The sequence below is a fragment of the Dama dama genome, chromosome 32 (genome assembly GCF_033118175.1).
Source record: "Dama dama isolate Ldn47 chromosome 32, ASM3311817v1, whole genome shotgun sequence".
NCBI lineage: Eukaryota > Metazoa > Chordata > Mammalia > Artiodactyla > Cervidae > Dama > Dama dama.
Window position 1 is genome coordinate 39,865,482 of NC_083712.1, and position 25,321 is coordinate 39,890,802.

At 35.4% G+C, this 25,321-nt stretch overlaps 1 protein-coding gene across 1 annotated transcript in view; it reads left to right on the plus strand.

Annotated features, from left to right (window-relative positions):
• LOC133050380 (disintegrin and metalloproteinase domain-containing protein 32-like) overlaps window positions 1-25,321 on the plus strand; it is a 145,849-nt gene that overhangs the window by 5,027 nt on the left and 115,501 nt on the right. The window contains exons 2-6 of the mRNA XM_061134531.1: window positions 3,517-3,596; window positions 10,717-10,778; window positions 15,129-15,204; window positions 18,185-18,261; window positions 19,567-19,744. Of these exons, the coding sequence (XP_060990514.1) occupies window positions 3,517-3,596; window positions 10,717-10,778; window positions 15,129-15,204; window positions 18,185-18,261; window positions 19,567-19,744 (473 nt within the window). The remainder of the gene's footprint in view (window positions 1-3,516; window positions 3,597-10,716; window positions 10,779-15,128; window positions 15,205-18,184; window positions 18,262-19,566; window positions 19,745-25,321) is intronic.

Consider the following 25,321-nt stretch of genomic DNA (forward strand, 5'->3'; position numbering starts at 1 on the left):
TGCGGATTTTTTGTCTAGTTTCAGAGAGTGGGGGTTACTCTTTGTTGTGGTGCGTGGGCTTTTCTTTGCAATGGCTTCTCTTGTTGCAGAACATGGGCTCTAGGGCAAGTGGGCTTCATTAGTAGTGGCTCCTGGCTCTAGAGGACTGGCTCAATAATTGTAGTGCAGGGGCTTGGTTGCCCCTTGGCGTGTGGGATCTTCCTGGACCAGGGATCAAACCAGTGTCCCATGCATTGCTATGTGCATTCTTAACCACTGGACCACCAGGGAAGCCCTATGTTTAACTTGAAATTTATATTGTTTTCTGTACTGACTGCACAATTTTGCATTTCTGCCAGTAGTGAACAAGGGTTCCAGTTTCTCCACATTCTTCCTAATACATGTTATTTTATTTGTAATGATTATAGTCTTCCTAATGGTTATGAAGGACTGATGCTGAAGCTGAAACTCCAATACTTTGGCCACCTCATGCGAAGAGTTGACTCATTGGAAAAGACCCTGATGCTGGGAGGGTTTGGGGGCAGGAGGAGAAGGGGACGACAGAGGATGAGATGGCTGGATGGCATCACCGACTCGGTGATGGACAGGGAGGCCTGGTGTGCTGCGATTCATGGGGTCGCAAAGAGTTGGACACGACTGAGTGACTGAACTGAACTGAACTGAATGGTTATTACATGGTATCTCTTCGTAGCTTTGATTTGTGTTCCCCTGATGATTAGTGACATTGAATATCTTTTAATATGTATTGGGCATTTGTATATCTTTTTTGGAGAATTGAGTATTCACAAGTTCTTTGCCCATTTTAAAAATTAGGTTGTTTTGTTGTTGAGTTACAAGAGTTCCTCTTATATTCTGGATACTAGACCTTCAGTCAAGTGATTTGCAGATATTTTTTTCTCATGCTGTAGGTTGTCTTCACTGTCTTGCGAGTATTCCATGACTCACAAAAGTTTTAAGTTTTGATGATAGGATCTAATATATGTGTATATATATATATTTTTCTTTTGCTTATGATTTTAGTGTCATATCTAAGAACAGGCTCAACAATTATTAACTTTTGGCTAATTCTGCTTCAGTTTTATGTTCCCTACCACTTCCTCTATTAAGCAAATTATAGATATTATATAATTTTATATCTAAATATTTTAAGTATTTTTTTCTAAATGACAAAAATATAAGTTTGAAATATAAACACAGTATCATGATCATGGCTTAGAAATTAATGACAGTTTCTTATATCATCCAATGTTCAGTCTGTGTCCAAATTTTCAATTGTTTCATGAGTGTAATAATTTTCCCTACAGTTTGTAATCACCAAGAAATAATGCCCACACATTGCTTGAATCAGCATCCAAAATACACACTCACTGAATTGGCTCCTCCCTACTCCATTTTATTTAGTGTCTGGCTTTTAGTAACATGTTGATAACTGATAATTCCGAATTTATATTTCTTCTCTTGCACTCCTTAGGCAGCCTATGAGATGATTACCAATGTTTCTCACATCCTGGGACTCATGCCTTTGTGTAATCCCCTCCTCTTAAATGTAAGCTATGTTTTATGATTTGTTTCTAGTGAATAAAATGTGGTCAATGGATATCTTTTCTGAGATTAGAATACAGGAAGACCGTGTCTTTTTCCTGGGTGCTCACTTTCAATCTCTTTTTCTGTTCCAATTTTAGTATATGTGCCGCCAAAGCGAGCATGCAATCTCTTTTTCTGATCCCTTATTCTGGGGGAAGTAAGTTGTGTTATTGTGAGTATCCTTATGGAGAGGTCTTTTGAGATTTCTCATTAACAGCCTGGAAAGACCCAAGGCCTGCCATCAGTTAAGTGCATGAACTTTGAAGTGGATCCTGTGCTAGTCAAGCCTTGAAATGGTTGCAGCGCTGGCTGACACTTTGATTGCAGTGTTGCTAGAGACACTGAACCAGAGGCATTCAGTTAAGCTCTGCCCAGATGCCTGACCCAAGGACCATAGGGATTAATAAGTGTTTATTGTTTTAAGCTGCTAAATTTGGGGATAATTTGTTATGCAGCAATAGATAATTAATATATCATCCTTCAGTTAAAATCTAAGTCAGATCATGTCTCTCTGCTCAAAATCTTCCAGTGGTTTCTTATGTCTCCAAGAATAAAAATTAAAGCCCTACCTCTGACCTGTTTTGCCCTGTAGGATCTCAAACAGCTTATCTCCCTCCTCTCTGACCTCATCTCTTAATCTTTTCCTCATTGCTCATGCTACTCTAACCACTGTTGCTTCCTTATGGCATTTCAAACACACCAAGCATTTCCTTCCAAGAGTCTTAAATACTTGATATTTTTTCTTCCTGGAGTGTTCTGCCAAGATATTCATTTGTTCCCCTCCTCACCTTCTTCAGGTCTTTGTCCAAATGCTCTCTTCTCAGTGAGCCCTATTTAAAACTGAACCTCACCTTCAGCAGTCGCTATTCTGTTATGAACCTATGACATATTCTGTCATAACCCATTATTTTATGGTTTAGTGGGACTGTTGTTCTGGTTTGGACCAGGTTAGCTAATCTGCAGCTCATTTGTACTCTTTTCCTGCAGCTGTTGTCAGCTCCTGAGTTGGTTGGCAGCTGAATGGTGTAGGATGGTCTCACACACTGGTCTCTGTTGGAATGTGTTCAGCTAGGGTGCCTTGGCCCCCTTTCACATAGTCCCGCACCCTCCTGTAGGCTTGCTCAGGCTTGTTTACATGCAGTTTCAGATTCGAAGACAGTAAGAGGGCAAGCCACAGTGCATAATCTCTTTTCAGGTTTGCTTGTTTTACGTTTCTTATTGTCTAATTGGCCAAAGTAAGTTACTTGGCTAAGTCTAGAGTTAGTTCCTAAGTATATCCATGGGAGAGAATACTTTCTGTTGGATCTATCACATCTGATTTCTGAAATTTTTTAGCATTTTTTTAGAATTTCTCAACAACTATCACTCTTTCATCTTTAGCTTATCTAGAAAATTGTTGAGACTTCTTAGCTGGTGATAACACTTTACCGATTTCCCACCTTTTTTTGGTAAATGTTTTTCACCATAAAAATCTGTGACTTTTTCACTTATTTTCTGGATGCCTTATATTTGTATGTTCTTTTTCCTCTTAATTTAGAATATTTGTAATCTGTTTTATATAATAGATTTAATTTTATTTAGGTAGTAATATTATCTGTTTGTAGTATTTATTTATTTGTCTGCACTGAGTCTTAGTTGCAGCACATGAGATCTTCGATTTTGTTGTGGCATGCAGGGTCTTTAGTTGAGGCATGTGGGATCTAGTTCCCTGACTAGGGATCAGACTCGGGCCTGCTGTATTGGCAGCATGGAGTCTTAGCCACTGGACTACCAGGAAAATTTCTCCTATCTGTTTTTAAATTGTTTTCAATATTTTTATAGGAGTACACAGGTGATAACTCATATTTGCAGAAGCAAGTCTTATAAAAGAACATGCACAAATATTTAGTCAAGTTTAGGACACAGTTATTAACTGTTTTTTTCTTTCTTCAGATTTTCAAAATTCATTTCTACAAATCATACTTCCAGAGAAAATCCAAGCAAATACAAGTGATAATTCAGAAGTAGAAAATGTAAGAGATTTCCCATAGTTAATGCTGTTATATGAAATTTCTTATTTTTATTACATAGCAGTGAAATACATAAATTCCATTATAGTATAAATAGCCAATATCACTACTGACAAGTAATTTAAAGTTTTGATGGTAAAAGCAAATGTATAAATCAGAATGTTCTAATTTTTCTAACATTTGTCATTTCCTCATGGTAAAATAATTTTTAAAAGTTCAAAGAGAGAATATAATGTAAAAGAATTAGAGTCTTATCTGAGTGGTATCTAGATGATTCAGATGAAGAGAATAATTTTCTCCAAAATTGCTAAGGAGAATCTGTCTTAAGTATAATATTCTTTCTTAATCTCTACCCTTGCATTTACCAGTTTTCAGAGAGTATAAGCCAATTATTCTGTTATTTTTATTGGAAAGATGATAGTTTATCTTAGTTATTGATTTATTTAACAGATATTTCTCTGGACTTGTGTGCATAGCTATATGCTAAGAGCCTTAGGAGATTAAAAAATAAAGAAATACAAGACAGCATGCCTTGCTTACAAGTGATTGATCTTTGTTTAAAAAAATTTAATCCGTTAGCTATTTTTGAGTGTGCTGGGTCTTTGTTGCTGTGCGTGGACCAGCTGCGACAAGCAAGGGCTACTCTGTTGTGATACATGGGCTTCTCATTGCAGCGGCTTTTCTTGTTGTGGAGCCCAGGCTCTAGGGCTTCAGTAGTTGCAGCACTCAGGCTCAGTAGTTGTGGCTTGTGGACTCTAGAGTGTGGCTCAGTAGTTGTGGAACATGCTATTCTGTGGCATGTAGGATCCTCTCGACTAGGGGTCGAACTCGAGTCCCCTGCATTGGCAGGCAGATTCCTAACCATTGGACCCCCAGAGAAGTCCAGTGGCCAATCTTTTGATAACACTTTATTTTTAACAGTTTTAATGAGGTGTAATTTAGACACCACAGAATTCACCCATTGTAAGTGTATAACTCAATGATTATTAATACATGAATTATGTAAACATTACCATAATCCAGTTTTAGAACATGTCTGTTGCCTTAAGTTCCTTCCTGCCTGTGTGTAGCTCTCTGCTTTCATCCCCAGCCCTTGGCAACTGCTGATCTGTTTCTGTAGTTATGCATTTTCTAAACATTTCATAAAAATGAAACATGATACTATTGGACTTTCTACTGGGCTTCTTTCACCTAAGCTTATCCATTTTGCAACATTTATCAATATTTCCTTAATTTTTGCTCATTAATAAATGTTTATAATACATTTGTTTATCCATTTACTGATTTAATTCAAGATTGTTTTCAGAAATTGACTGTTTTGAATCATTCTGCTATGAATATTTATGTATGGACATATAGTTTTCTTTCTCTAGAATAGATTTTTAAAAGTGACTTTGCTGTGTCATATGGTAAGTTTATGCTTATCATTTAAAGAAATTGACAAACTATTTTCCATAGTGACTTACTAGGTTACATTTCTCATCAGCAATATATGAGGATTTCAGTTTTCCCACATGCTTGTTAACACCTGATGTCTGTTTTGATTAAAGTTATTCTATTGGATGTGTAGTAGTATCTCATTGTAGCTTATATTTGCATTGTTCTAATGAAAAATGATGTTTCATAAGCTACTAGCCATCTAAATAATTTTTGGCAAAATGTCTTTTAAATTATTTGCCTATTAAAATTTTTAACCTATTATTTTTAGCATGTTTATTGGGTTATAATTAATATATAACAGTCTATTAGTTTTAGGTGTACTCTACTCTATAGGGATACAGTATTTTTATACATTATGAAATGATTACCACAGTAAGTCTGGTTACCATCTGTCACCATACAAAGTAGGTATACAATTGTTATTATTTTTAAAATTTTATTCATTCTGATATATATTTAATGAATTATTGTTGTTTTACAATGTTGTATTAGTTTCAGTTGTATTTTCTTTATTGAAGTATAGTTGTTTCACAGTATTGTATAGTTTCAAGTGTACTGCATAGATATTCAGTATTTTCACAGCTTATCTTCCATTATAAGGTTATTACAAGATGATGGCTGTGATTTCCTATGCTATACTGTTGTTATGCTTATTATGCTTATTTTTTATTAATAATTAATATAATTATTATTATGTTATTATGCTTACTATGCTTATTCTGTTGTTATCTATCTTATCTATTAATCCCATATCCCTGATTTGCCCCTCCCTGTTTCCCTTGACCTTTGGGGACCACAAGCCTGTGATTCTGTTTGTGAGTCTGCTTCTGTTTTGCATATACATTCATTTGTATTTTTTAAGATTTCACATATAAGTGATATCATAAGTATTTGTCTTTTTCAGACATCTCATAAGCATAATATTCTCTAGGTTCATCCTTATGGCTGCAAATAGCAGAAATTCATTTCTTTTTTATGGATGGGTTATATCTCATTGTATTGATATACCACATCTTCTCAACCCAATTATCTTTTGATGGGCATTTGTATTGTTTCCGTGCCTTGGCTATTGTAAATTCTGCTGCTGTGAACACTGGGGTGTGTGTATTCTTTCAAATTAATTTTTTTTATTTCCCCGGTATATACCTTGGAATGGAATTGCTGGATCATATGGTAGTTCTATTTTTAGTTTTTTGAGGGACCTCCAATTGTGTTCCATAGTATGTGCACCAGTTTACTTTCCCATCAGCAGTAACAAGGATTGCCTTTCCTCCACATCCTTGCCAATGTTTGTTATTTGTAGATTTTTTGATGATAGCCAAGAGTGAAATGATAGCTTATTTTTATTAAGCAAAGGAGAAAAGGAAAGATATACCCATTTGAATGCAGAGTTCCAAAGAATACCAAGGAGAGATAAGAAAGAAAGAGAGGAAAACAATAGAATTGGAAAGACTAGAGATCTCTTCAAGATAATTAGAGATACCAAGGGAACATTTCATGCAAAGATGGGCTCAATAAAGGACACAAATTGTAGAAACCTAACAGAAGCAGAAGATACTAAGAGGTAGCAAGAATACACAGAAGAACTGTACAAAAAAGATCTTTACAACCCAGATAATCATGATGGTGTGATCACTCACACTCACCTAGAGTGAGACATCCTGGAATGTGAAGTCAAGTGGGCCTTAGGAAGCATCACTACAAACAAAGCTAGTAGAGGTGATGGAATTCCAGTTAAGTTATTTCAAATCCTGAAAGATGATGCTGTGAAAGTGCTGCACTCAATATGCCAGCAAATTTGGGAAATTCAGTAGTGGCCACAGGACTGGAAAAGGTCAGTTTTCATTCCAATCCCAAAGAAAGGCAATCCCAAAGAATGTTCAAACAACCACACAATTGCACTCTCACACGCTAGTAAAGTAATGCTTAAAATTCTCCAAGCCAGGCTTCGGCAGTACGTGAACCATGAACTTCCAGATGTGCAAGCTGGTTTTCGAAAAGGCAAAGGAACCAGAGATCAAATTGCCAACATCTGTTGGATCATTGAAAAAGCAAGAGAGTTCCAGAAAAACATCTATTTCTGCTTTATTGACTATTCCAAAGCCTTTGACTGTGTGGATCACAATAAACTGTGGAAAATTCTGAAGGAGATGGGAATACCAGACCACCTGGCCTGCCTCTTGAGAAACCTGTGTGCAGGTCAGGAAGCAAAAGTTAGAACTGGACATGGAAGAACAGATTGGTTCCAAATAGGAAAAGGAGTACATCAAGGCTATATATTGCCACCCTACTTATTTAACTTCTATGCAGAGTACATCATGAGAAACGCTGGGCTGGAGGAAGCACAAGCTGGAATTGATTGCTGGGAGAAATATCAGTAACCTCAGATATGCAGATGATACCACCCTTATGGCAGAAAGTGAGGAAGAACTAAAGAGCCTCTTGATGAAAGTGAAAGAGGAGAGTGAAAAAGTTGGTTTAAAGCTCAGCATTCAGAAAACTAAGATCATGGCATCTGGTCCCATCACTTCATGGCAAATAGATGGGGAAACAGTGGAAACAATGGCTGACTATATTTTTCTTGGCTCCAGAATCACTGCAGATGGTGATTGCAGCCCTGAAATTACAAGATGCCTACTCCTTGGGAGAAAAGTTATGACCAACCTAGACAGCATATTAAAAAGCAGAGACATTACTTTGTCAACAAAGGTCTGTCTAGTTAGGGCTATGGTTTTTCCAGTAGCCATGTATGGATGTGAGAGTTGGACTATAAAGAAAGCTGAGCACCGAAGCATTGATGCTTTTGAACTGTGCTGCTGAAGAAGACTCTTGAGAGTCCCTTGGACTGCAAGGAGATCCAACCAGTCTATCCTAAAGGATATCAGTCCTGGATGTTCATTGGAAGGACTGATGTTGAAGCTGAAACTCCAATACTTTGGCCACCTCATGCGAAGAGTTGACTCATTGGAAAAAACCCTGATGCTGGGAGGGATTGGGGCCAGGAGGAGAAGGGGATGACAGAGGATGAGATGGCTGCATGGCATCACCAACTTGATGGACACGAGTTTGAGTAAACTCCGGGAGTTGGTGATGGGCAGGGAGGCGTGGCGTGCTGTGATCCATGGGGTTGCAAAGAGTCGGACACGACTGAGCGACTGAACTGAACTGAATTACTTTAAAATATTGTAGTGGGTTTTGCCACACATTGACATGAGTCAGCCATGGGTGTACATATATTCTCCATTCTGAATCTCCCCTCCCACCTCCCTCCCCATCCCATCCCTCAGGGTCATCCCAGTGCACCTTAGCACCCTCAGCCCTTAGCACCTTGTCTCATGCATCGAACCTGAACTGGCGATCTGTTTCACATATGATAATATACATGTTTCAATGCTATTTTCTCAAATCATCCCACCATCGCCTTCTCCCAGAGTCCAAAACACTGCTGTATGCATCTGTGTCTCTTTTGCTGTCTTGTATCAAGTTATCATTATCATCTTTCTAAATTCCATATATATGCGTTAGTATACTGTATTGGTGTTTTTTGTTCTGACTTACTTCCCTCTGTATAATAGGCTCCAGTTTCATCTACCTCATTAGAACTGGTTCAAATGTATTCTTTTTAATGACTGAGTAATATTCCATTGTATATATGTACCACAGCTTTCTTATCCATTCGTCTGCTGATGGGCATCTAGGTTGCTTCCATGTCCTGGCTATTGTAAACAGTGCTGTGATGAACATTGGGATACACGTGTCTCTTTCAATTCTCGTTTCCTCAGTGTATATGCCCAGAAGTGGGATTGCTGGGTCATATGGTAGTTCTGTTTCCAGTTTTTTAAGGAATCTCCACACTGTTCTCCATAGTGGCTGTACTAGTTTGCATTCCCACCTACAGTGTAAGAGGGTTCCCTTTTCTCCACACCCTCTCCAGCATTTATTGCTTGTAGACTTTTGGATAGCAGCCATTCTGACTGGCGTGAGATGGTACCTCATTGTGGTTTTGATTTGCATTTCTTTGATAATGAGCGATGTTGGGCATCTTTTGATGTGTTTGTTAGCCATTTCTGTCTTCTTTGGATAAATGTCTGTTTAGTTCTTTGACCCATTTTTTGATTGGGTCATTTATTTTTCTGGAATTGAGCTGCAGGATTTGCTTGTATATTTTTGAGATTAATTCTTTTTCTGTTTCTTCATTTGCTATTATTTTCTTCTATTCTGAAGGCTGTCTTTTCACCTTGCTTATAGTTTCCTTTGTTGTGCAAAAGCTTTTAAGTTTAGTTAGGTCCCATTTGTTTATTTTTGTTTTTATTTCCATTACTCTGGGAGGTGGGTCATAGAGGATCCTGCTGTGATTTATGTCAGAAGTGTTTTGCCTATGTTTTCCTCTAGGAGTTTTATAGTTTCTGGTCTTATGTTTAGATCTGTAATCCATTTGGAGTTTATTTTTGTGTATGGTGTTAGAAAGTGTTCTAGTTTCATCCTTTTACAAGTGGTTGGCCCGTTTTCCTGGCACCACTAGTTAAAGAGATTGTCTTTTTTCCATTGTATATTCTTGCCTCCTTTGTCAAAGATAAGGTGTCCACAGGTGTGTGAATTTATCTTTGGGCTTTCTATTTTGTTCCATTGATCTATATTTCTGTCTTTGTGCCAGTACCATACTGTCTTGATGACTGTGGTTTTGTAGTAGAGTCTGAAGTCAGGCAGGTTGATTCCTCCAGGTCCAAGATTTTAAAGCTAGGACATGCTGCTGCTTCAGTGTCAGGATCTTATGTTTGGTATTTCTGCCTTTTATCTGACATATACTTGTTTTGCTTCTTTCTGGTCTTACTTAAAAAAAAAAATTTAAAAATTTTGGCATGATTTTAGAGTTTCAAAAATTGCAAAGATACTACTACCTTGAATTCCCATATAAGTTCATTCAGTTTCCCCTAAAATTAATATCTTATATAATGATTTTCAACCATTTACTAGACCTTTTAACAGCTTGCCTTATTATTATTATTTTTTAAAAATTTGTATTGTCTTCTGGTTGTTTCTTATTTTCACTGATCCTATGTTTTGGTATTTATGTCTTTTTAGTTTTTACTGAGTTTTCTTTTTAATGATATTCTAACTCTTGCTTTTCATGTGTTCTCTTTTTGAAAGAGTCTCATCTCTTAGATTCACTGACAAACTGATATTGCAACTCACTGCCATGTTTTAACTTGAGACTAGTAGAGTTGGAGTAAAAAATCTATGCCAAATGTTGTTTAAAAATCTGCTTAAAAATATAGGAAATAGGACATACATTTCAGGAAAATGGTTAAAATAAATGACATTTGTGCTTAGTGGAGTAAGTTAATTTTAAGCTTCACTAAAGTAGAGTACCTTAATATCCCAGTGATGCAATTGAATAGATGTTATGACATGGCACATAGTCTCTTCTTTTAAAAGAGTTTAAAATTCAGTTACATATAGGTTTCTAGTGCTTTATGACTCCTTATAGTGGATAATTTTGTGGAAATAATAAGAATAGATTATGTAATAAATGTTAAAAATTTTGATATATTATTGCAAATTTTAAATCACACATAGTCTGAGACTTTTAAAGCATTATTTGGAAGGGTTAGTGAATATAAAATTGTTGTTTTACCTCTTCTGTTACATTTGTCTTTACTCTCAGTTGTTCTGGATTCTCTAGGAACAGGTATCCTATAGTATTTCAATAGATGAGAAACCATATACTGTGCACCTTAAGCAAAGGTAACTTTTTATTTTTTATTTTTAGACTTAATTTTACTTAGATGAATTCATTTGCTTATGATAAAAATAGAATATTAAAAGTAATGTAGTTATTAAAATGTTTAGTTGTCTCAGATGAACAAATGCTTCCTGTGAATTAATTTTTTGGTCCTAATGCCTCAAGTAGTCTTTAGTGAATAGGGAGGCTAGGAACAGGAAGAGGAAGAATTCATCTGAAGATTAATCTGTATGATCTTAAGTTAGGAGAGCAAGCAGGATCTATATGATCAGGGCAGGATGTAATAAGAAAGAAGTAAGTCTGTAACTGTATCAGTTAGGGTTTGATCAGGGAGGCAGGCTCACCACCAAGAATATGAAATAAGGGATTTAGTATAATAAATTAGATCATACAGTACTGTGGGAGCTGGTGAATAGTTTATGGAAAAAAGTAACAGCTACATACTGTCCCTAAGAATACTGTGAAAATAATTTAAATAACTTTATGTAGGGTTTAATTCTTTGATGGAAAACCAGTTGAGAAATACTGGCTTGGAAGGAATTTGTAACTTTCAAGAGGTTGATTTCAGTTAAATTTTGGGTGTAGAACTAGACTATGTGGTATTAAGGAGAGCTGAATTGTGAGAAACTGAGAGTTTTAAGTGAAAATGCCTTTTCCAGAAATGTTTGGCAGAGAAAAAGGAAAAGAAAAAATGAAGTATTTTGGCTGACAGGAAGTTTCTTAAAGAGAGAAATATAAACAATGATTCATTGTGTTATAGATGTCAAAGAATGGCATTGAGTAAAAGAAGAGTTAACCTACTCCTTTAGAGAGAAGGGAAGAGTAGTAAATGACAACTTAAAGAGCTTCTCAGGTGCATAAGAGAGAATGCATACTGCATTTGAATATATTATCTGAACTATAAGCAACAGTAAGAAATAAAGGGGTTGGAGCCTGGGAAATGGATCGAGCATGTGTATACTCTATTTTTGGAAATTGCCTGCATAATAATTAGGATGGTATGACAATTATGAAGCTATTACAAAAGTTATATGAGATATAATAAGAAGCATAATTGTGAATATGTAAGAGTTTTTTTTATGAGATATAACTGAGGTGGCAGAAAAAAATTAGATATTGGACACAATGGTAGCAGAGATTTGATGGGGCAGTGAAGGAAGAGGACAGGTCTGTGTCAGAGGATATACAGGAGAAATGTCCAGTGGCAGTAAGGCTGATTGATTGATTGGTTGAAGTATAGTTGTCTTACAGTATCTTATTAGTTTCAGGTGTACAATGTAGTGACTATATATTTTTATAGATTACAAACTATATACAGTATTATAACTGGTAGTTCATATCTCTTAATCCCCTTCACTTATATGTTAAAGGCCATTTTTACAAACCCGCAGCTAACATCATACTCAATGATGAAAAGCTAAAAGCTTTTTTCTCTAAGACTAGAAGTAAAACAAAGATGCCTGCTCTCACTGCGTTTGTTCATCATAGTATTGGAAGTCCTAATCATAGCAATTAAAAAGAAATAATTTTCTGAAAGAAATCAACCCTGAGTATTCATTGGAAGGACTGATACTGAAGCTGAAGCTCCAGTACTTTAGCCACCTAATGCAAAAAGCCAACTCACTGGAAAAGACCCTGATGCTGGGAAAGATTGAGGGCAGGAGGAGAAGGTGGTGACAGAAGATGAAATGGTTGAGTGGCATCACCAAGTCAATGGACATGAGTTTGAGCAAACTCCAGGAGGTAGTGAATGACAGAGAAGCCCAGAATGCTGCAGTTCATGGGGATGGAAAGAGTCGGACATGACTTAGGAACAGAACAACAATATACATCCAGATCGGAAGGGGAGAACTATAATAGTCACTATTTGCAAATGGCATGATACCACAGAAAGCCCTAGAGATGCCACCAAAAAACTATTAGAACTAATAAATGAATTCAGTAAAATTACAGGATACAAAATTAATGTGTAGATCTATTGCATTTCTATGCACTAATAATGAAATATCAGAAAAATAAATTAAAAAAAATCCCATTTACAATTGTATCACAAAGAAAAAAATACCTGGGAATAAATTTAATGAAGGGAGGTGAAGACCTGTACTCTGAAAACTCTAAGACATTGATAAAGAAATGGAAGAGAATGCAAATAAATGGAAATGTACACCATGCTTACACACTGGAAGAATTGATATTGTTAAAAGTCCATTCTACTAACCAAGGCAGTCTACAGTTTCAGTCCAATTCTATCAAAATACTCAAGCATTTTTCAGGAACTAGAACAGATAATCGTAAAATTTGTATGAAATCACAGAAGACCTTGAATAGCCCCTTATATTTATTTTAGGTCACGGGAGAGAAGTGTAGGTTTCAGAGCCATCTTTTTTTTTTTTTTTTTAATATATATATTAGTTAGAACTGGACATGGAACAACAGATTTGTTCCAAATAGGAAAAGGAGTACATCAAGGCTATATATTGTCACCCTACTTATTTAACTTATATGCAGAGTACATCATGAGAAACGCTGGGCTGGAGGAAGCACAAGCTGGAATTGATTGCTGGGAGAAATATCAGTAACCTCAGATATGCAGATGATATCACCCTTATGGCAGAAAGTGAAGACGAACTAAAGAGCCTCTTGATGAAAGTGAAAGAGGAGAGTGAAAAAGTTGGCTTAAAGCTCAACATTCAGAAAGCTAAGATCATGGCATCTGGTCCCATCACTTCATGGCAAATAGATGGGGAAACAGTGGAAACAATGGCTGACTATATTTTTCTTGGCTCCAGAATCACTGCAGATGGTGATTGCAGCCATGAAATTACAAGATGCTTACTCCTTGGAAAGAAAGTTATGACCAACCTAGACAGCATATTAAAAAGCAGAGACATTACTTTGTCAACAAAGGTCCGTCTAGTCAAGGCTATGGTTTTTCCAGTGGTCATGTATGGATGTGAGAGTTGGACTATAAAGAAGGCTGAGTGCTGAAGAAATTGATGCTTTTGAAGTGTGGTGTTGAAGACTCTTGAGAATCCCTTGGACTGCAAGGAGATCCAACCCGTCCGTTCCAAAGGAGATCAGTCCTGGATGTTCATTGGAAGACCTGATGTTGAACCTGAAACTCCAGTACTTTGGCCACCTGATGTGAAGAGCTGACTCTGGAAAAGACCCTGATGCTGGGAAAGATTGACGGTAGGAGGAGAAGGGGATGACGCAGGATGAGACGGCTGGATGACATCATCGACTCGATGAACGTGGGTTTGGGCGGACTCCGGGAGTTGATGATGGACAGGGAGGTCTGGCGTGCGGCGGTTCATGGGGTCGCGAAGAGTCCGACACGACTGAGCGAGTGAACTGAACTGAGGCACCGGAAATGAACAAGATAAGGAGGTGGGGGTAAACATTAATGATGAGAGGGAAAAACAACCAGAAAATGAATGCCAGGGAAATATTTAAGTGAAGAAATAAGGATCCAGATGAAGGGACTTCACAAGTAGACAAGGTGATATGAGGAAAAATCAGGGGTAAATGGTATGATTGAAGTTGAAGAGCAGATGGTTTAAAGAAGGGGAGTATAGTCAGTAGTGTGAAGTGCATCAGATAGTTTTATTTGACTCAAAGTGCTTTTTCTTTTTTGATTTGACAATGAGGGGGTCATTATATGGCATCCGTTTTAATGGAGGATTCTCAGCAGAAGCTACTCTGGGTGGTCTAGTTACATTATATTGGATTGAGAAGTGAGCACCAGGAGAGGAAGCATAAGTAAAATAGCATAGTGCGGACAACGAGTGATACCAGGGAAAGCTGAACTGTGACTGTTACAGGATGCTCTTCAACTTCATTATAGTAATATATATTCATGATAGTAAAATTGAGAAAGAATAAAAAACTCTTATAATCCTACACCCATTTCGTTTCTTTGTAAACTTTAAAATGCTTTTCTTTTGTCTTATAGTTTGTTTTCCTTATTTTTTAAAGGAGTATAATAAGATGGGAAATATTGTTTTGAGTAAATGCATATTACTTTGAACAAAAATTACACACAGTTCGAAAGAAAATACTACCTTTGTCAGGAATTGGCAGTCTTTTTCTCTAAAGACCCAGATAGTAAGTATTTTAGGGTTTTGAAGAGCATAATAGCTCTGTCAAAATGACTCATCTTTGCTGTTGTATCATGAAAGCTACCATGAACCATATGTAAGTGAATGGATATAGCTATATGCAAATAAATTTTATTTACAAACACAGAGATAGGTCAGATTTGGCTTTGAGGGTGCTAAGTTTGCTGATTGCTGCTTTATATTTTTTCAAAAAGAATAACTTAAAATTCTCTCACTCTTTTTTATATCCAGATCTTTTTTATCAAATAATTTCATGGTTTATATGTATAATCAAGGATCTATGAATTCTCATTCTTCAAATATTCAGGTAAGATTTAAATTATATGTTTTAAAGATTTTTTAAAACCTTTTTTATACTGGATACTTTCCTAATATAGAAGACCTTATTCACAGAGGATATTTGTAAAGTGACCTATGTATGCCTCATTTCACCCATTGTTAGGGTTTCTTGAAGTCTTGATAAATTAAAGATGAACTAGATTGACTTAGTATATTCTACTCTGCAGCACAATTTAATTAGTTTATATTTTGTTGAATAAATGAATAGAAATGAAATACTAGTAAAAACAAGCACAAATATTATTGAACCCCAAATCGTAGATTGAAATCTTTTTCTTTTGTTTTACTCCTGTCTCATCTGTCGATGAATCCTATTGATTCTACCTTTCAAATTATGTACTTAGAACCCACCTTCTTCCTCTGCCTCTGTCTGCTGATACCACTGTTTTTCAAATAAACATCATTATCTAGTTTGGGTTATTGTGATAACTTCCTGAATAATCTCCCTACTTCCACACTTTGCTCATTCCCTGGGTCAGGTCTCAACGTGGCAACCAGATGAATCCTATTAATAAAACCTGGTCAGATCAAAAAAGAAAAAAGACCAACCTGGTCAGATCTTGTTGCTTCTCTACTCAGAAGCCTTCATGGGATGAGTTATTGTTCACAAAGTGAAAACCAACAAGAGAAAGCCCACATGAAGCAACAAAGACCCAGCACAGCCAAAAATAAAAATAAATAAAAAACCTTAAATAGGGTAAAATGGTGAAAATCATTTTAGTATCCTGCAGGGTTTACACCGGAAAAGGCAGTGGCACCCCACTCCAGTACTCTTGCCTGGAAAATCCCAGGGATGGGGGAGCCTGGCGGGCTGCTGTCTATGGGGTCACACAGAGTCAGACACGACTGAAGTGACCTAGCAGCAGCAGCAGCAGCAGCAGGCTTTACACAGTCTGATCCTCTTTACCTCTGTGACCTCATTTCCTGTTACTCTTAACGTTGGTAATTCTGTTCAAGTTGCATTGGCTTCCTTGCTGTTCTTTAAACATACGGGACATGTTCTCCTTTCGAGAACTTTTCTCTCTCTCCTCAGATCCAGATGTCTGCTCTTTCCCAAGATATAATGTTTCTTTGCCTCATTTTCTTCACTTCTTTGCTCAAAACCATCCAATTAGTCCTTGACTAGTCCAGATTTAAGATTTTAAAAAAGGTTTTCTTTTTTTTTTTTTTTAAATTTTTGGCTGTGGTGGGTCTTCATTGCTGCAAGTGGGCTTTCTCTATTTGCGGCTAGTGTGGGCTGCTCTCTAGTTGCAGTGGGTGGGCTTCTCATTGTGGTGGTTTTTCTTGTTGCTGAGCATGGGCTCTAGGGTGCAGGTGCTTCAGTAGTTGTGGCATATGGACCTAGTTGCCCTGCAGCATGTGGAATCTTGCTGGAATCATGTGGACCAGGGATCAAACCCATGTGTCCTGCATTGGCAGGCAGATTTCTTTACTATTGGCCCACCAGGGGAGTCCAATCCCTATTTTAAATTGCACTCTTAATCTTCATACTCTTTTATCTCTCCTCTTTTGTTTTTCTCCATAGTGGTTATCAATATATGATGTATCACATACTTTATTTATTGTTTCCTTAGTGCAATATAATCTTCATTTGACCAGAGCTTTTGGTCTGTTTTATTCAATGATGCCTCCCTAGTGCCTAGAAAAATGCCTATCATATAGCATATAATAAAAATTTGTTGAATATTATTGATATATATTACTTCTAATTGGAAAGGACCATTAATTTCCTTATATTGCTCCTCCTTGCTCGCCTTACTTCTAACATAAAAGAGTGCATTAATAAGAAATCTCTGTGGTCAGAGACTGAATTTGGTGTGATTTCAGTCCTTTAAAGTTTATGGTTGTGTTTCATGGCCCAGAATATGGTTTCATTTCTGTAAATGTTATGTGTTTTTAAAAAAGAAAGTGTGATGTTACTCAGCCATAAAAAAGAATGATGTAATGCCATTTGCAGCAACAAAGATGGACCTGGGGATTTATATGTTAAGTGAAAAAAGATGGAGAAAAGCAAATATCATGTGATATCACTTACATGTGGAATCTAAAAAATGATATAAGTGAAATTATTTACAAAATGGAAATAGACTCACAGACATAGAAAAATAAAACTTGTGATTACCAGAAAGGATGATGGAGGGGGAGATAAATTAGGACTTAGGGATTAATATATACATGTGATTATTTATAAAATAGATAAATGACAAGGATCTACTGTATAGCACAGTATATTCAATGTCATGTAATAACTTGTAATGGAAAAGGATCTGAAAAAGAGTACATTTATATGTATGTATGTATAACTGAATCTTTAGTATGAATATGCATTTATTTTTATTATTATTTCATTTTTGACTTTTTACATTTTGAAGCTATGTTATTAAGTGAATGCAAATTTGGAATATTTATATCTTCCTGGTGAATTGAAACTCTTATCATTAAGAAACATCCCTCTTTATCGCTATTAATGCTTCTTGCCTTAAAGTCTACATTTCCAATATTAGTATTGCTTCAGAGTTACCCTTTTGGTTTGTGTTGGTGTGGTATATCTTTTTCTAGATCTTCAATTTTTTTTTGTGACCTTAAATTTTAGACATCTCTTTATAGCAGACTGTCAGAATTTAAAGAAAATCCAGATTCACAATCTTTGTCTTTTTATTGATGACCTAAATTTGTATTTTGGAAAGTAATTTTACCTAAAATATGATATAAAACTTTGGAAACAGGGTGTAAAATAATAATCCCAAGCATTGATCTGAAAAAAGGCATTAATATAGTGAAAGTGGCAAACCTGAGGAGACTTTTTTTCTGAATGTATTTTTATTCACAATGATATAAACAGTATAGAGCCTATGAAAAGTATTCAGAAAGTTTTAAGTATAAAAGTTAAGAAATCATTAGAAAGTTTTGTCAACTCCTAGGTAACCACTTTACTTTCTCCCTCATAGGCTCAATGCTACTACCAAGGATATATTGAAGGATATCCGAATTCTTTTGTCACACTTAGCACGTGCTCTGGACTGAGGTTATGTATTTTTTGTTCTTGATATGCAAACACCATAGTTGTGATATTTGGCTGCAGTGAACTGGTTAGTTTATTCTAAGTGTGGAGCTGGTGGAGGATTTCCATGTGGAGAATACTCCCATGTGGATGTTCCCATCATATCACTGAATGATATATTCCTCTGAATATATTTTTTCTCTTATTTCTCCTCAACTCCCGGACAGACCAGAGACTTGTCTAACTTCCTTGAAAGTTTAGATTTCCTGGTGTCCTTGCTCTTTTTCTTTATTGTGGAAATGAGAGATGAACATGTTTGACTACAACAAATTGGAGGAGCTAAGTTCTGGGTAGCTTTTTTTTCAGCAAATATTTTTGTACCAGTTACTAGCCTAGTGTTTGGAGATATAAACGAAGCATGCCCTTTTCACACGGGAAATCATCTTCAGAGAGAGGAAGCACTTCTATATAAACAAATAATAATTATTATAGTACTTAGTCATTTTTTCTAGTAATATCACTGTCTTAAACTCTCTAAGAATTATAAAGTTTCCTTCTTAGTGCTGGGAGGGCTTTCCATTCTGTCAGGACGTTCTTCATCTTCATTTTTGTAGTGTAGGATCCTTGTTTTCACAAACGAATTTTACTTGGTGCTTTTTACATGGAATTCTGAAATTTGGTTTTTAGAGAATAGTCACTAGAACTGTTACCTATATTTAGGGAAGAATACTTAGAAAAGTTGTTTACTCTTTATTACTTTAAATTTCTTATTCAGATTATGTACATAAAATTAATAAATGCCTTATAATTACTGCTAAATTTTATTTTTATGGATAAAATTGCTCATTATGTATCCTTTTGTTATACAAGCAATGTGATCACTATAGTGCAAACCAGATCAAAATTTTTACAGATTTCTATATGCTATTGCTTTCATTAAGTCACTGACTTGGAGAACAGGGGAATGACTTGATCACAGTAATGCTGTATACACAGTAGTGCTGCATACCTAAGGAACTGATTATGTAATTTCTGATTTAATAATTTCAATTATGTTTATAACTATAAAAAAATTAGATGAGTAGTTAGTTTTTGGAATTGGGAAAATTTTTATTTTTGGTCTCTTCAGAGTCATCTCTGAAATACAAAAAGTGTGGGACAAAATACAGAGCCCAAAAACATTCTGTATCTTCTCTTTTCCTTTTCTCCTTCCCCTCTTTCCTTCCTCCTCCTCTTTTTGAAATTCTGTCAGAGTTTTATAATATAGAATTAATTATAGAATTATAAACTAGAATTAAAAGCAGTAAATTTTTGTCCTTAATTTTACAGAGGAATATTGCAGTTTGAAAATGTTTCTTATGGAATTGAGCCTCTGGAATCTGCAGTTGAATTTCAGCATCTTCTTTACAAATTAGGGAATGAAAAGAATGAATTTGCAGTTCTTCCTGAAAAGAACCAAGACACAGAACAAAACCCAATGGACTATAACATTTTTATAAGTGAAAAAGTGAGTTGTGTATGTTTCATTACTCTTTCAAGGCAGTTATTGCTTCTATTTATTTTTAAAAGAAGTTTATTAGCCCGTTAGAAAGCTGTAGCTACTTTTCTTTAACATTCTCACCTTTTCTTAGCCTCAACAATTTCCTTTGAACCATACATTACCTTTTTCTCTTTGCAACAATCATTTACTTTTTATAAACTGTGCATATTAGTGCATATTCAACATAAATGTTAAAAACTCACTTCCTGCTTTTATCTCTATATTCCTGGAAATTATCAATTAATCAAATATTTATGAAGTCTGCATTTGTAACCAAGAAATCAGCATTAATTAAATTATAGGTATAATTAAAATTTCATAAGTTGAATGCCATGTATGGCCAATGTATATTGTTCACCTGTATAGCTGTATGTTTTGGTGCTCACAAAAGTAATTATGAAAGAGAAAATATTTTTGCCAAGGAAAAGTGGCATTAATATGTGTAGTTTATACAAGAAGTATATGGCAGTGTTCACAATACATGTTCTCCTTGGCTTCTGTCAGTTTTTTTTTAAATAGACCAAACTCATCAGAATTTAGCCAAACGTGTAAAAATTAAGACTACATTTCTCAACCTCTCTTGCACCTAGGTACAATTTTGTGACAAAGCTATAGATACTGACATGTGACAGATGTAATGTGTCACGTCTAGATAGAGTTCTAAAGGAAGAATGCTTATCCTCTTCTCTTTTGCCCTTTCTTGCTGGCTGCAGTGTGAACATATTGGTACATCATAGTCCACAAGGTGATAGTGTACATAGTCCACAGTGATAGTGTACATAGCGGAGCAGTAAGGTAGAATGAGCCTTGCTCCTGAGAAATTTATAAGACTAAATCACCATGCCTCTTCAGAGAAGAGAGAAATAAACTCCAACTTGTTTAATCCATTATTATCTTGTGTCTCTGCTATAGCTTCTAATATATATCCAAAATAATACAGGTCTGAAATGTACAATGAAATGTACATGGAGTGCCAAGGTGCTCAATGCTATCACACACACATATATATTTTAAAATGAAATTTTATTTACTAAATATGAACAATTTTATTTTCCTTCTAAGAATTTAGGGGAGTAATTTACAATGGCTTAGATTAACCAGTATGGTGGACATTGTTGGTGTTCTGGCCAAATTCTGTCAGAGCCTTTTTTACTGTATTTTTGTATAGTGGGACATTCTGTCTTTGGTTGTGCTTTTTAAATAATCTAGAACATGTTGCTCTATTTTAAAAGCTATTTTTACTTAAAAATTTTCTTCCAGTTTTATTGAGATATAATTGGCATTGTATTGGTATAAGGTATACAGCATAATAATTTGATATTTATATTCTGAAATGATCACCACAATATAGTTAACATCCATCACAGCACATAGTATACAATTTTTTTTCTTGTGGTGAGACCTTTTAAAATTAATTCTCTTAGAAACTTTCAAATATACATTGAAGTATTGTTAATTATAATCACCATGATGTATATTCTATTTCCAGAACTTATTTATCTTGTAATGGAAGTTTGTACTTTTTGATCACCTTCACCCATTTATCCCACTTCACAGTACCCACCTCTGGCAACCACCAACCTTTTTTCTGTACCTATGAGTCTGGTATTTTGTATTTGTTTTCTTCCCTAAGATTCCACATATAAGTGAGATCATATGGTATTTTTCTTTGTCTGACATTTCCTTTAGCAAAATGCTCTTGAGGTCCAATCATGTTGGTGCAATGGCAAGGTTTCCTTCTTTTTAATGGCCAGTAACATTCCTTTGTGTGTGTGTGTGTTTATGTGTGTATGTATGCATGCACCAACTTTCTTTATCCATTCATCAATTGATGGACGTTTAGGTTATTTTCATTGGCTATTGGCTATTCTAAATAATACTGCACTGAACATGGGGGTGCAGATTATCTCTTCAAGATGGTGATTTTTGTTTCCTTGGGATAAAGACCCAGAAGTGGAATTGCTGGATAGTGGTAGTTTTTTCAGTTTTTAAAATTTTTATTGGAGTATAATTCATTTACAATGTTGAAATAGATTCAAGGGTACAGCAAAGTGATTCAGTTATATATATATATATATATGTATGTATATATTCTTTTTCAGATTCTTTTCCATTATAGGTTATTAGAAGAATTGAATATACTTCCCTGTTCTACAGCAAGGACCTTGCTGTCTGTTTATTTTATGTATAGTAATGAGTATATATTGATCCTAAACTCCTAATTTATCCGACCCCTTCATTCCCCTTTGTTAACCATAAGTTTGTTTTCTATGTCTGTGAATAAGTTTGTTTTGTAAATAAGTTCATCACTTTTTTTAGATCCATATATAAATGATATCATGTGATATTTGTCTTTCTCTGACTTACTTTACTTAACGTGATAATCCCTACATCCATCCATGTTGTTGCAAATGACATTATTTCATTCTTTTTTTTGGGATGACTAATATTGCTTTATATACATATAACACATCTTCTTTATCCATTCATCTGTTTATGGATATTTAGGTTGCTTCCATGTCTTGGCTATTGTAAATAGTGCTGCAGTGAACACTGGGGTGCATATATCTTTTTGAATTATTAGAGTTTTTATCTTTTGTGGATATATGCTGAGGAGTGGAATTTGCTGGATCATATGGTAACTCTGTTTTTACTTTTTGAAGGAATCTCCATACTGTCTGTTCTCCATAGTGGCTGTATCAGTTTACATTCCCAGCAACAGTGTAAGAGGGTTCTCTTTTCTCCATACCCACTCCAGAATTTGTTATTTGTAGACTTTTTAATGATGGCCATTCTGACCAGTGTGAGGTTGTACCTCTTTTCAGTTTTGATTTGCATTTCAATTAGGATGTTGGTCATCTTTTCATGTGCTTATTGATCTTTATGTCTTTGTTGGAGAAAGGCCTATTTAGGTCTTCTTCCCATTTTTTGATTGAGTTGTTTTTGTTACTTTTGCTCTCTATGAGCTATTAGTACATTTTAGAAATTAATCCCTTGTTGGTTTCATTGTTTACAAATATTTTTCCCATTTCAAGGTTATCTTTTTGTTTCGTTTATTGTTTCCTTTGCCATTTAAAAATTTATAATCTTAGAAGTTTGATTAGGTCCCAATTGTATATTTTTGTTTTTATTTCCATTACTCTAATAAATGGCTACAAAAAGATGTTGCTTTGATTTGTGTCAAAGAGTGTCATGCCTGTGTTTTGCTCTAGGAGTGTTATAGTACCCAGTCTTACATTTAGGTCTTTAATCCACTGTAAGTTTATTTTTGTACGTGTTGTTAGAGAATGTTCTAATTTCATTGTTTTACATGCAGCTGTCCGGTTTTCCTGGCACCGCTTATTGAAGAGACTGTCTTTTCTCTGTCTTGTATTCTTGCTTCCATTGTCCCAGATTAATTGACCATAAGTGCATGGGTTTATTTCTGGGTTTTCTTTTTTTGGGGGCGGTTTTCTATTCTGTTCCATTAATCTGTGTGTCTGTTTTTGTACCAGTATCATACTGTTTTGATTATGTAACTTTGTAGTATAATCTGAGGACAGTGTGATTTCCTCCAGCTCTTTTTTTCTTTCTCAATATTGTTTTGTCTACTCGGGATCTTTTGTGTTTCCATATGGATTAAAAATTTTTTGTTGTAATTCTGTGTAAAATGCCTTTGGTTATTTCATAGGGATTGTACTGAATCTGTAGATTGCCTCAGGCAATATGTTCATTTTGACAATATTGATTCTCCCAGTGTAAGAACATGGTATATCTTTCCATCTGTTTGTTCTGTCTTCAATTTCTTTCATTAGCATCTTAAAATTTTTGGAATACAGGTCTTTTGACTTCTCAGGTAGGTTTATTCTTAGGTATTTTATTCTTTTTCATGTGGTAGTAAATAGGACTGTTGCCTTAATTTCTTTCCTAATCGTTTGTTGTTAGTATATAAAATGCAACAGATTTCTGTGTATTAATTTTGTGTCTTATAATTTTACAAAATTCATTCATGAGCTCTAATAGTTTTCTGGTAGTGTCTTTAGGATTTTCTATGAATAGTAACATGTCATCTGCAGACAGTGACAGTTTTACTTCTTCTCTTCAAAGTTAGGTTACTTTTATTTTTTGTTTGTTCTCTGATTGCTGTGACCAAGACTTCCAAAATCATGTTGAATATAAGTGGTATGAGTGGGCATCTTTCTCTTGTTCCTGATCCTACAGGGAGTGTGTCCAGCTTTTCACCGCTGAATGTATGGTAGCTGTGGATTTGTCATAGTGAAATTGCTCAGTCATGTCCAACTCTTTGCGACCCCATGGGCTGTAGCCTACAAGGCTCCTCTGTCCATGGGATTTTCCAGGCAAGAATACTGGAGTGCATTGCCATTTCCTTCTCCAGGAGATATTCCTGACTCAGGGATTGAACCTGGGTCTCCCGCATTGTAGGTAGATGCTTTATTGTCTGAGCCATTTGTCATATATGGTCTTTATTATGTTGAGGTAGAAAAGATTCTCTATGCTCAGTTTCTGGAGAATTTTCTTTAAATCATAAATCTATGTTGAATTGTATCAAAACCCTTTTCTACATCTAATGAGATGATCATAAGTTTTTATCTTCAGTTTGTTAATGTCGTATATCACACTGTTTGATTTGCAGATATTGAAAACTCGTCAGTCTCCCTGGAGTAAATCTCACTTGATCATGATGTATGATTCTTTTAATATATCATTGGATTTGGTTTGCAGGTGTTTTGTTGAGGATTTTTGCATCAATGTTCCATGGTGGTCTAGTGGTTAAGACTCCTTGCTTTCTGTGCAGGGGAGGTAGGTTCAACCCCTGGTCAGGGAACTAAGATACCATATGCTGCATTGTGTGGCCAAAAACGGAAGTCTGGGATCAGCTGACTTCACAGGATAATTCTATCAAACATTTAGTGAAGAGTTAACACCTATCCTTCTGAAACTATTCCAAAAAATTGCAAAGGAAAGAACACTTCCAAACTCATTCTATGAGGCCGCCATCACCCTGATACTAAAACCAAGTAGAGATACAGTAAAAGAAAATTACAGGCCAATATCACTGATGAACATTGATGCTTTTGTTTGGAGTTTTAAAATTGCTGATTTAATTTTAATACTTATGATTGTTCAGTTTATATTTTCTGTTTCTTCCTGGTTTAGTCTTGGAAGATTGTGCCTTTCTAATTATTTTTTTTTAGGCTTCCTATTTTATTGATGTTTAATTGCTCTTAGTAGTCTCTTATGATCCTTTGTATTTCTCTGGTGTCAATTGTAACTTCTCTTTTTTAATTTCTGATTTTGTTCATTTGGACACTCTCCCTTTTTTCTTAATGAGTCTGGCTAAAGGTTTATCAATTTTGTTTATCTTTTCAAAGAGTCAGCTTTTAGTTTCACTTTCTATTTCATTTATTTTGCTCTGATCTTTATGAATTCTTTCCTTACCCTAACTTTGGATTTTATATAGTCTTCTTTCTCTAGTTGCTTTAGGTGTAATATTCTGTTGTTTATTTGAGATTTTTCTTGTTTCCTGAGGTAAGCTTGCATTGC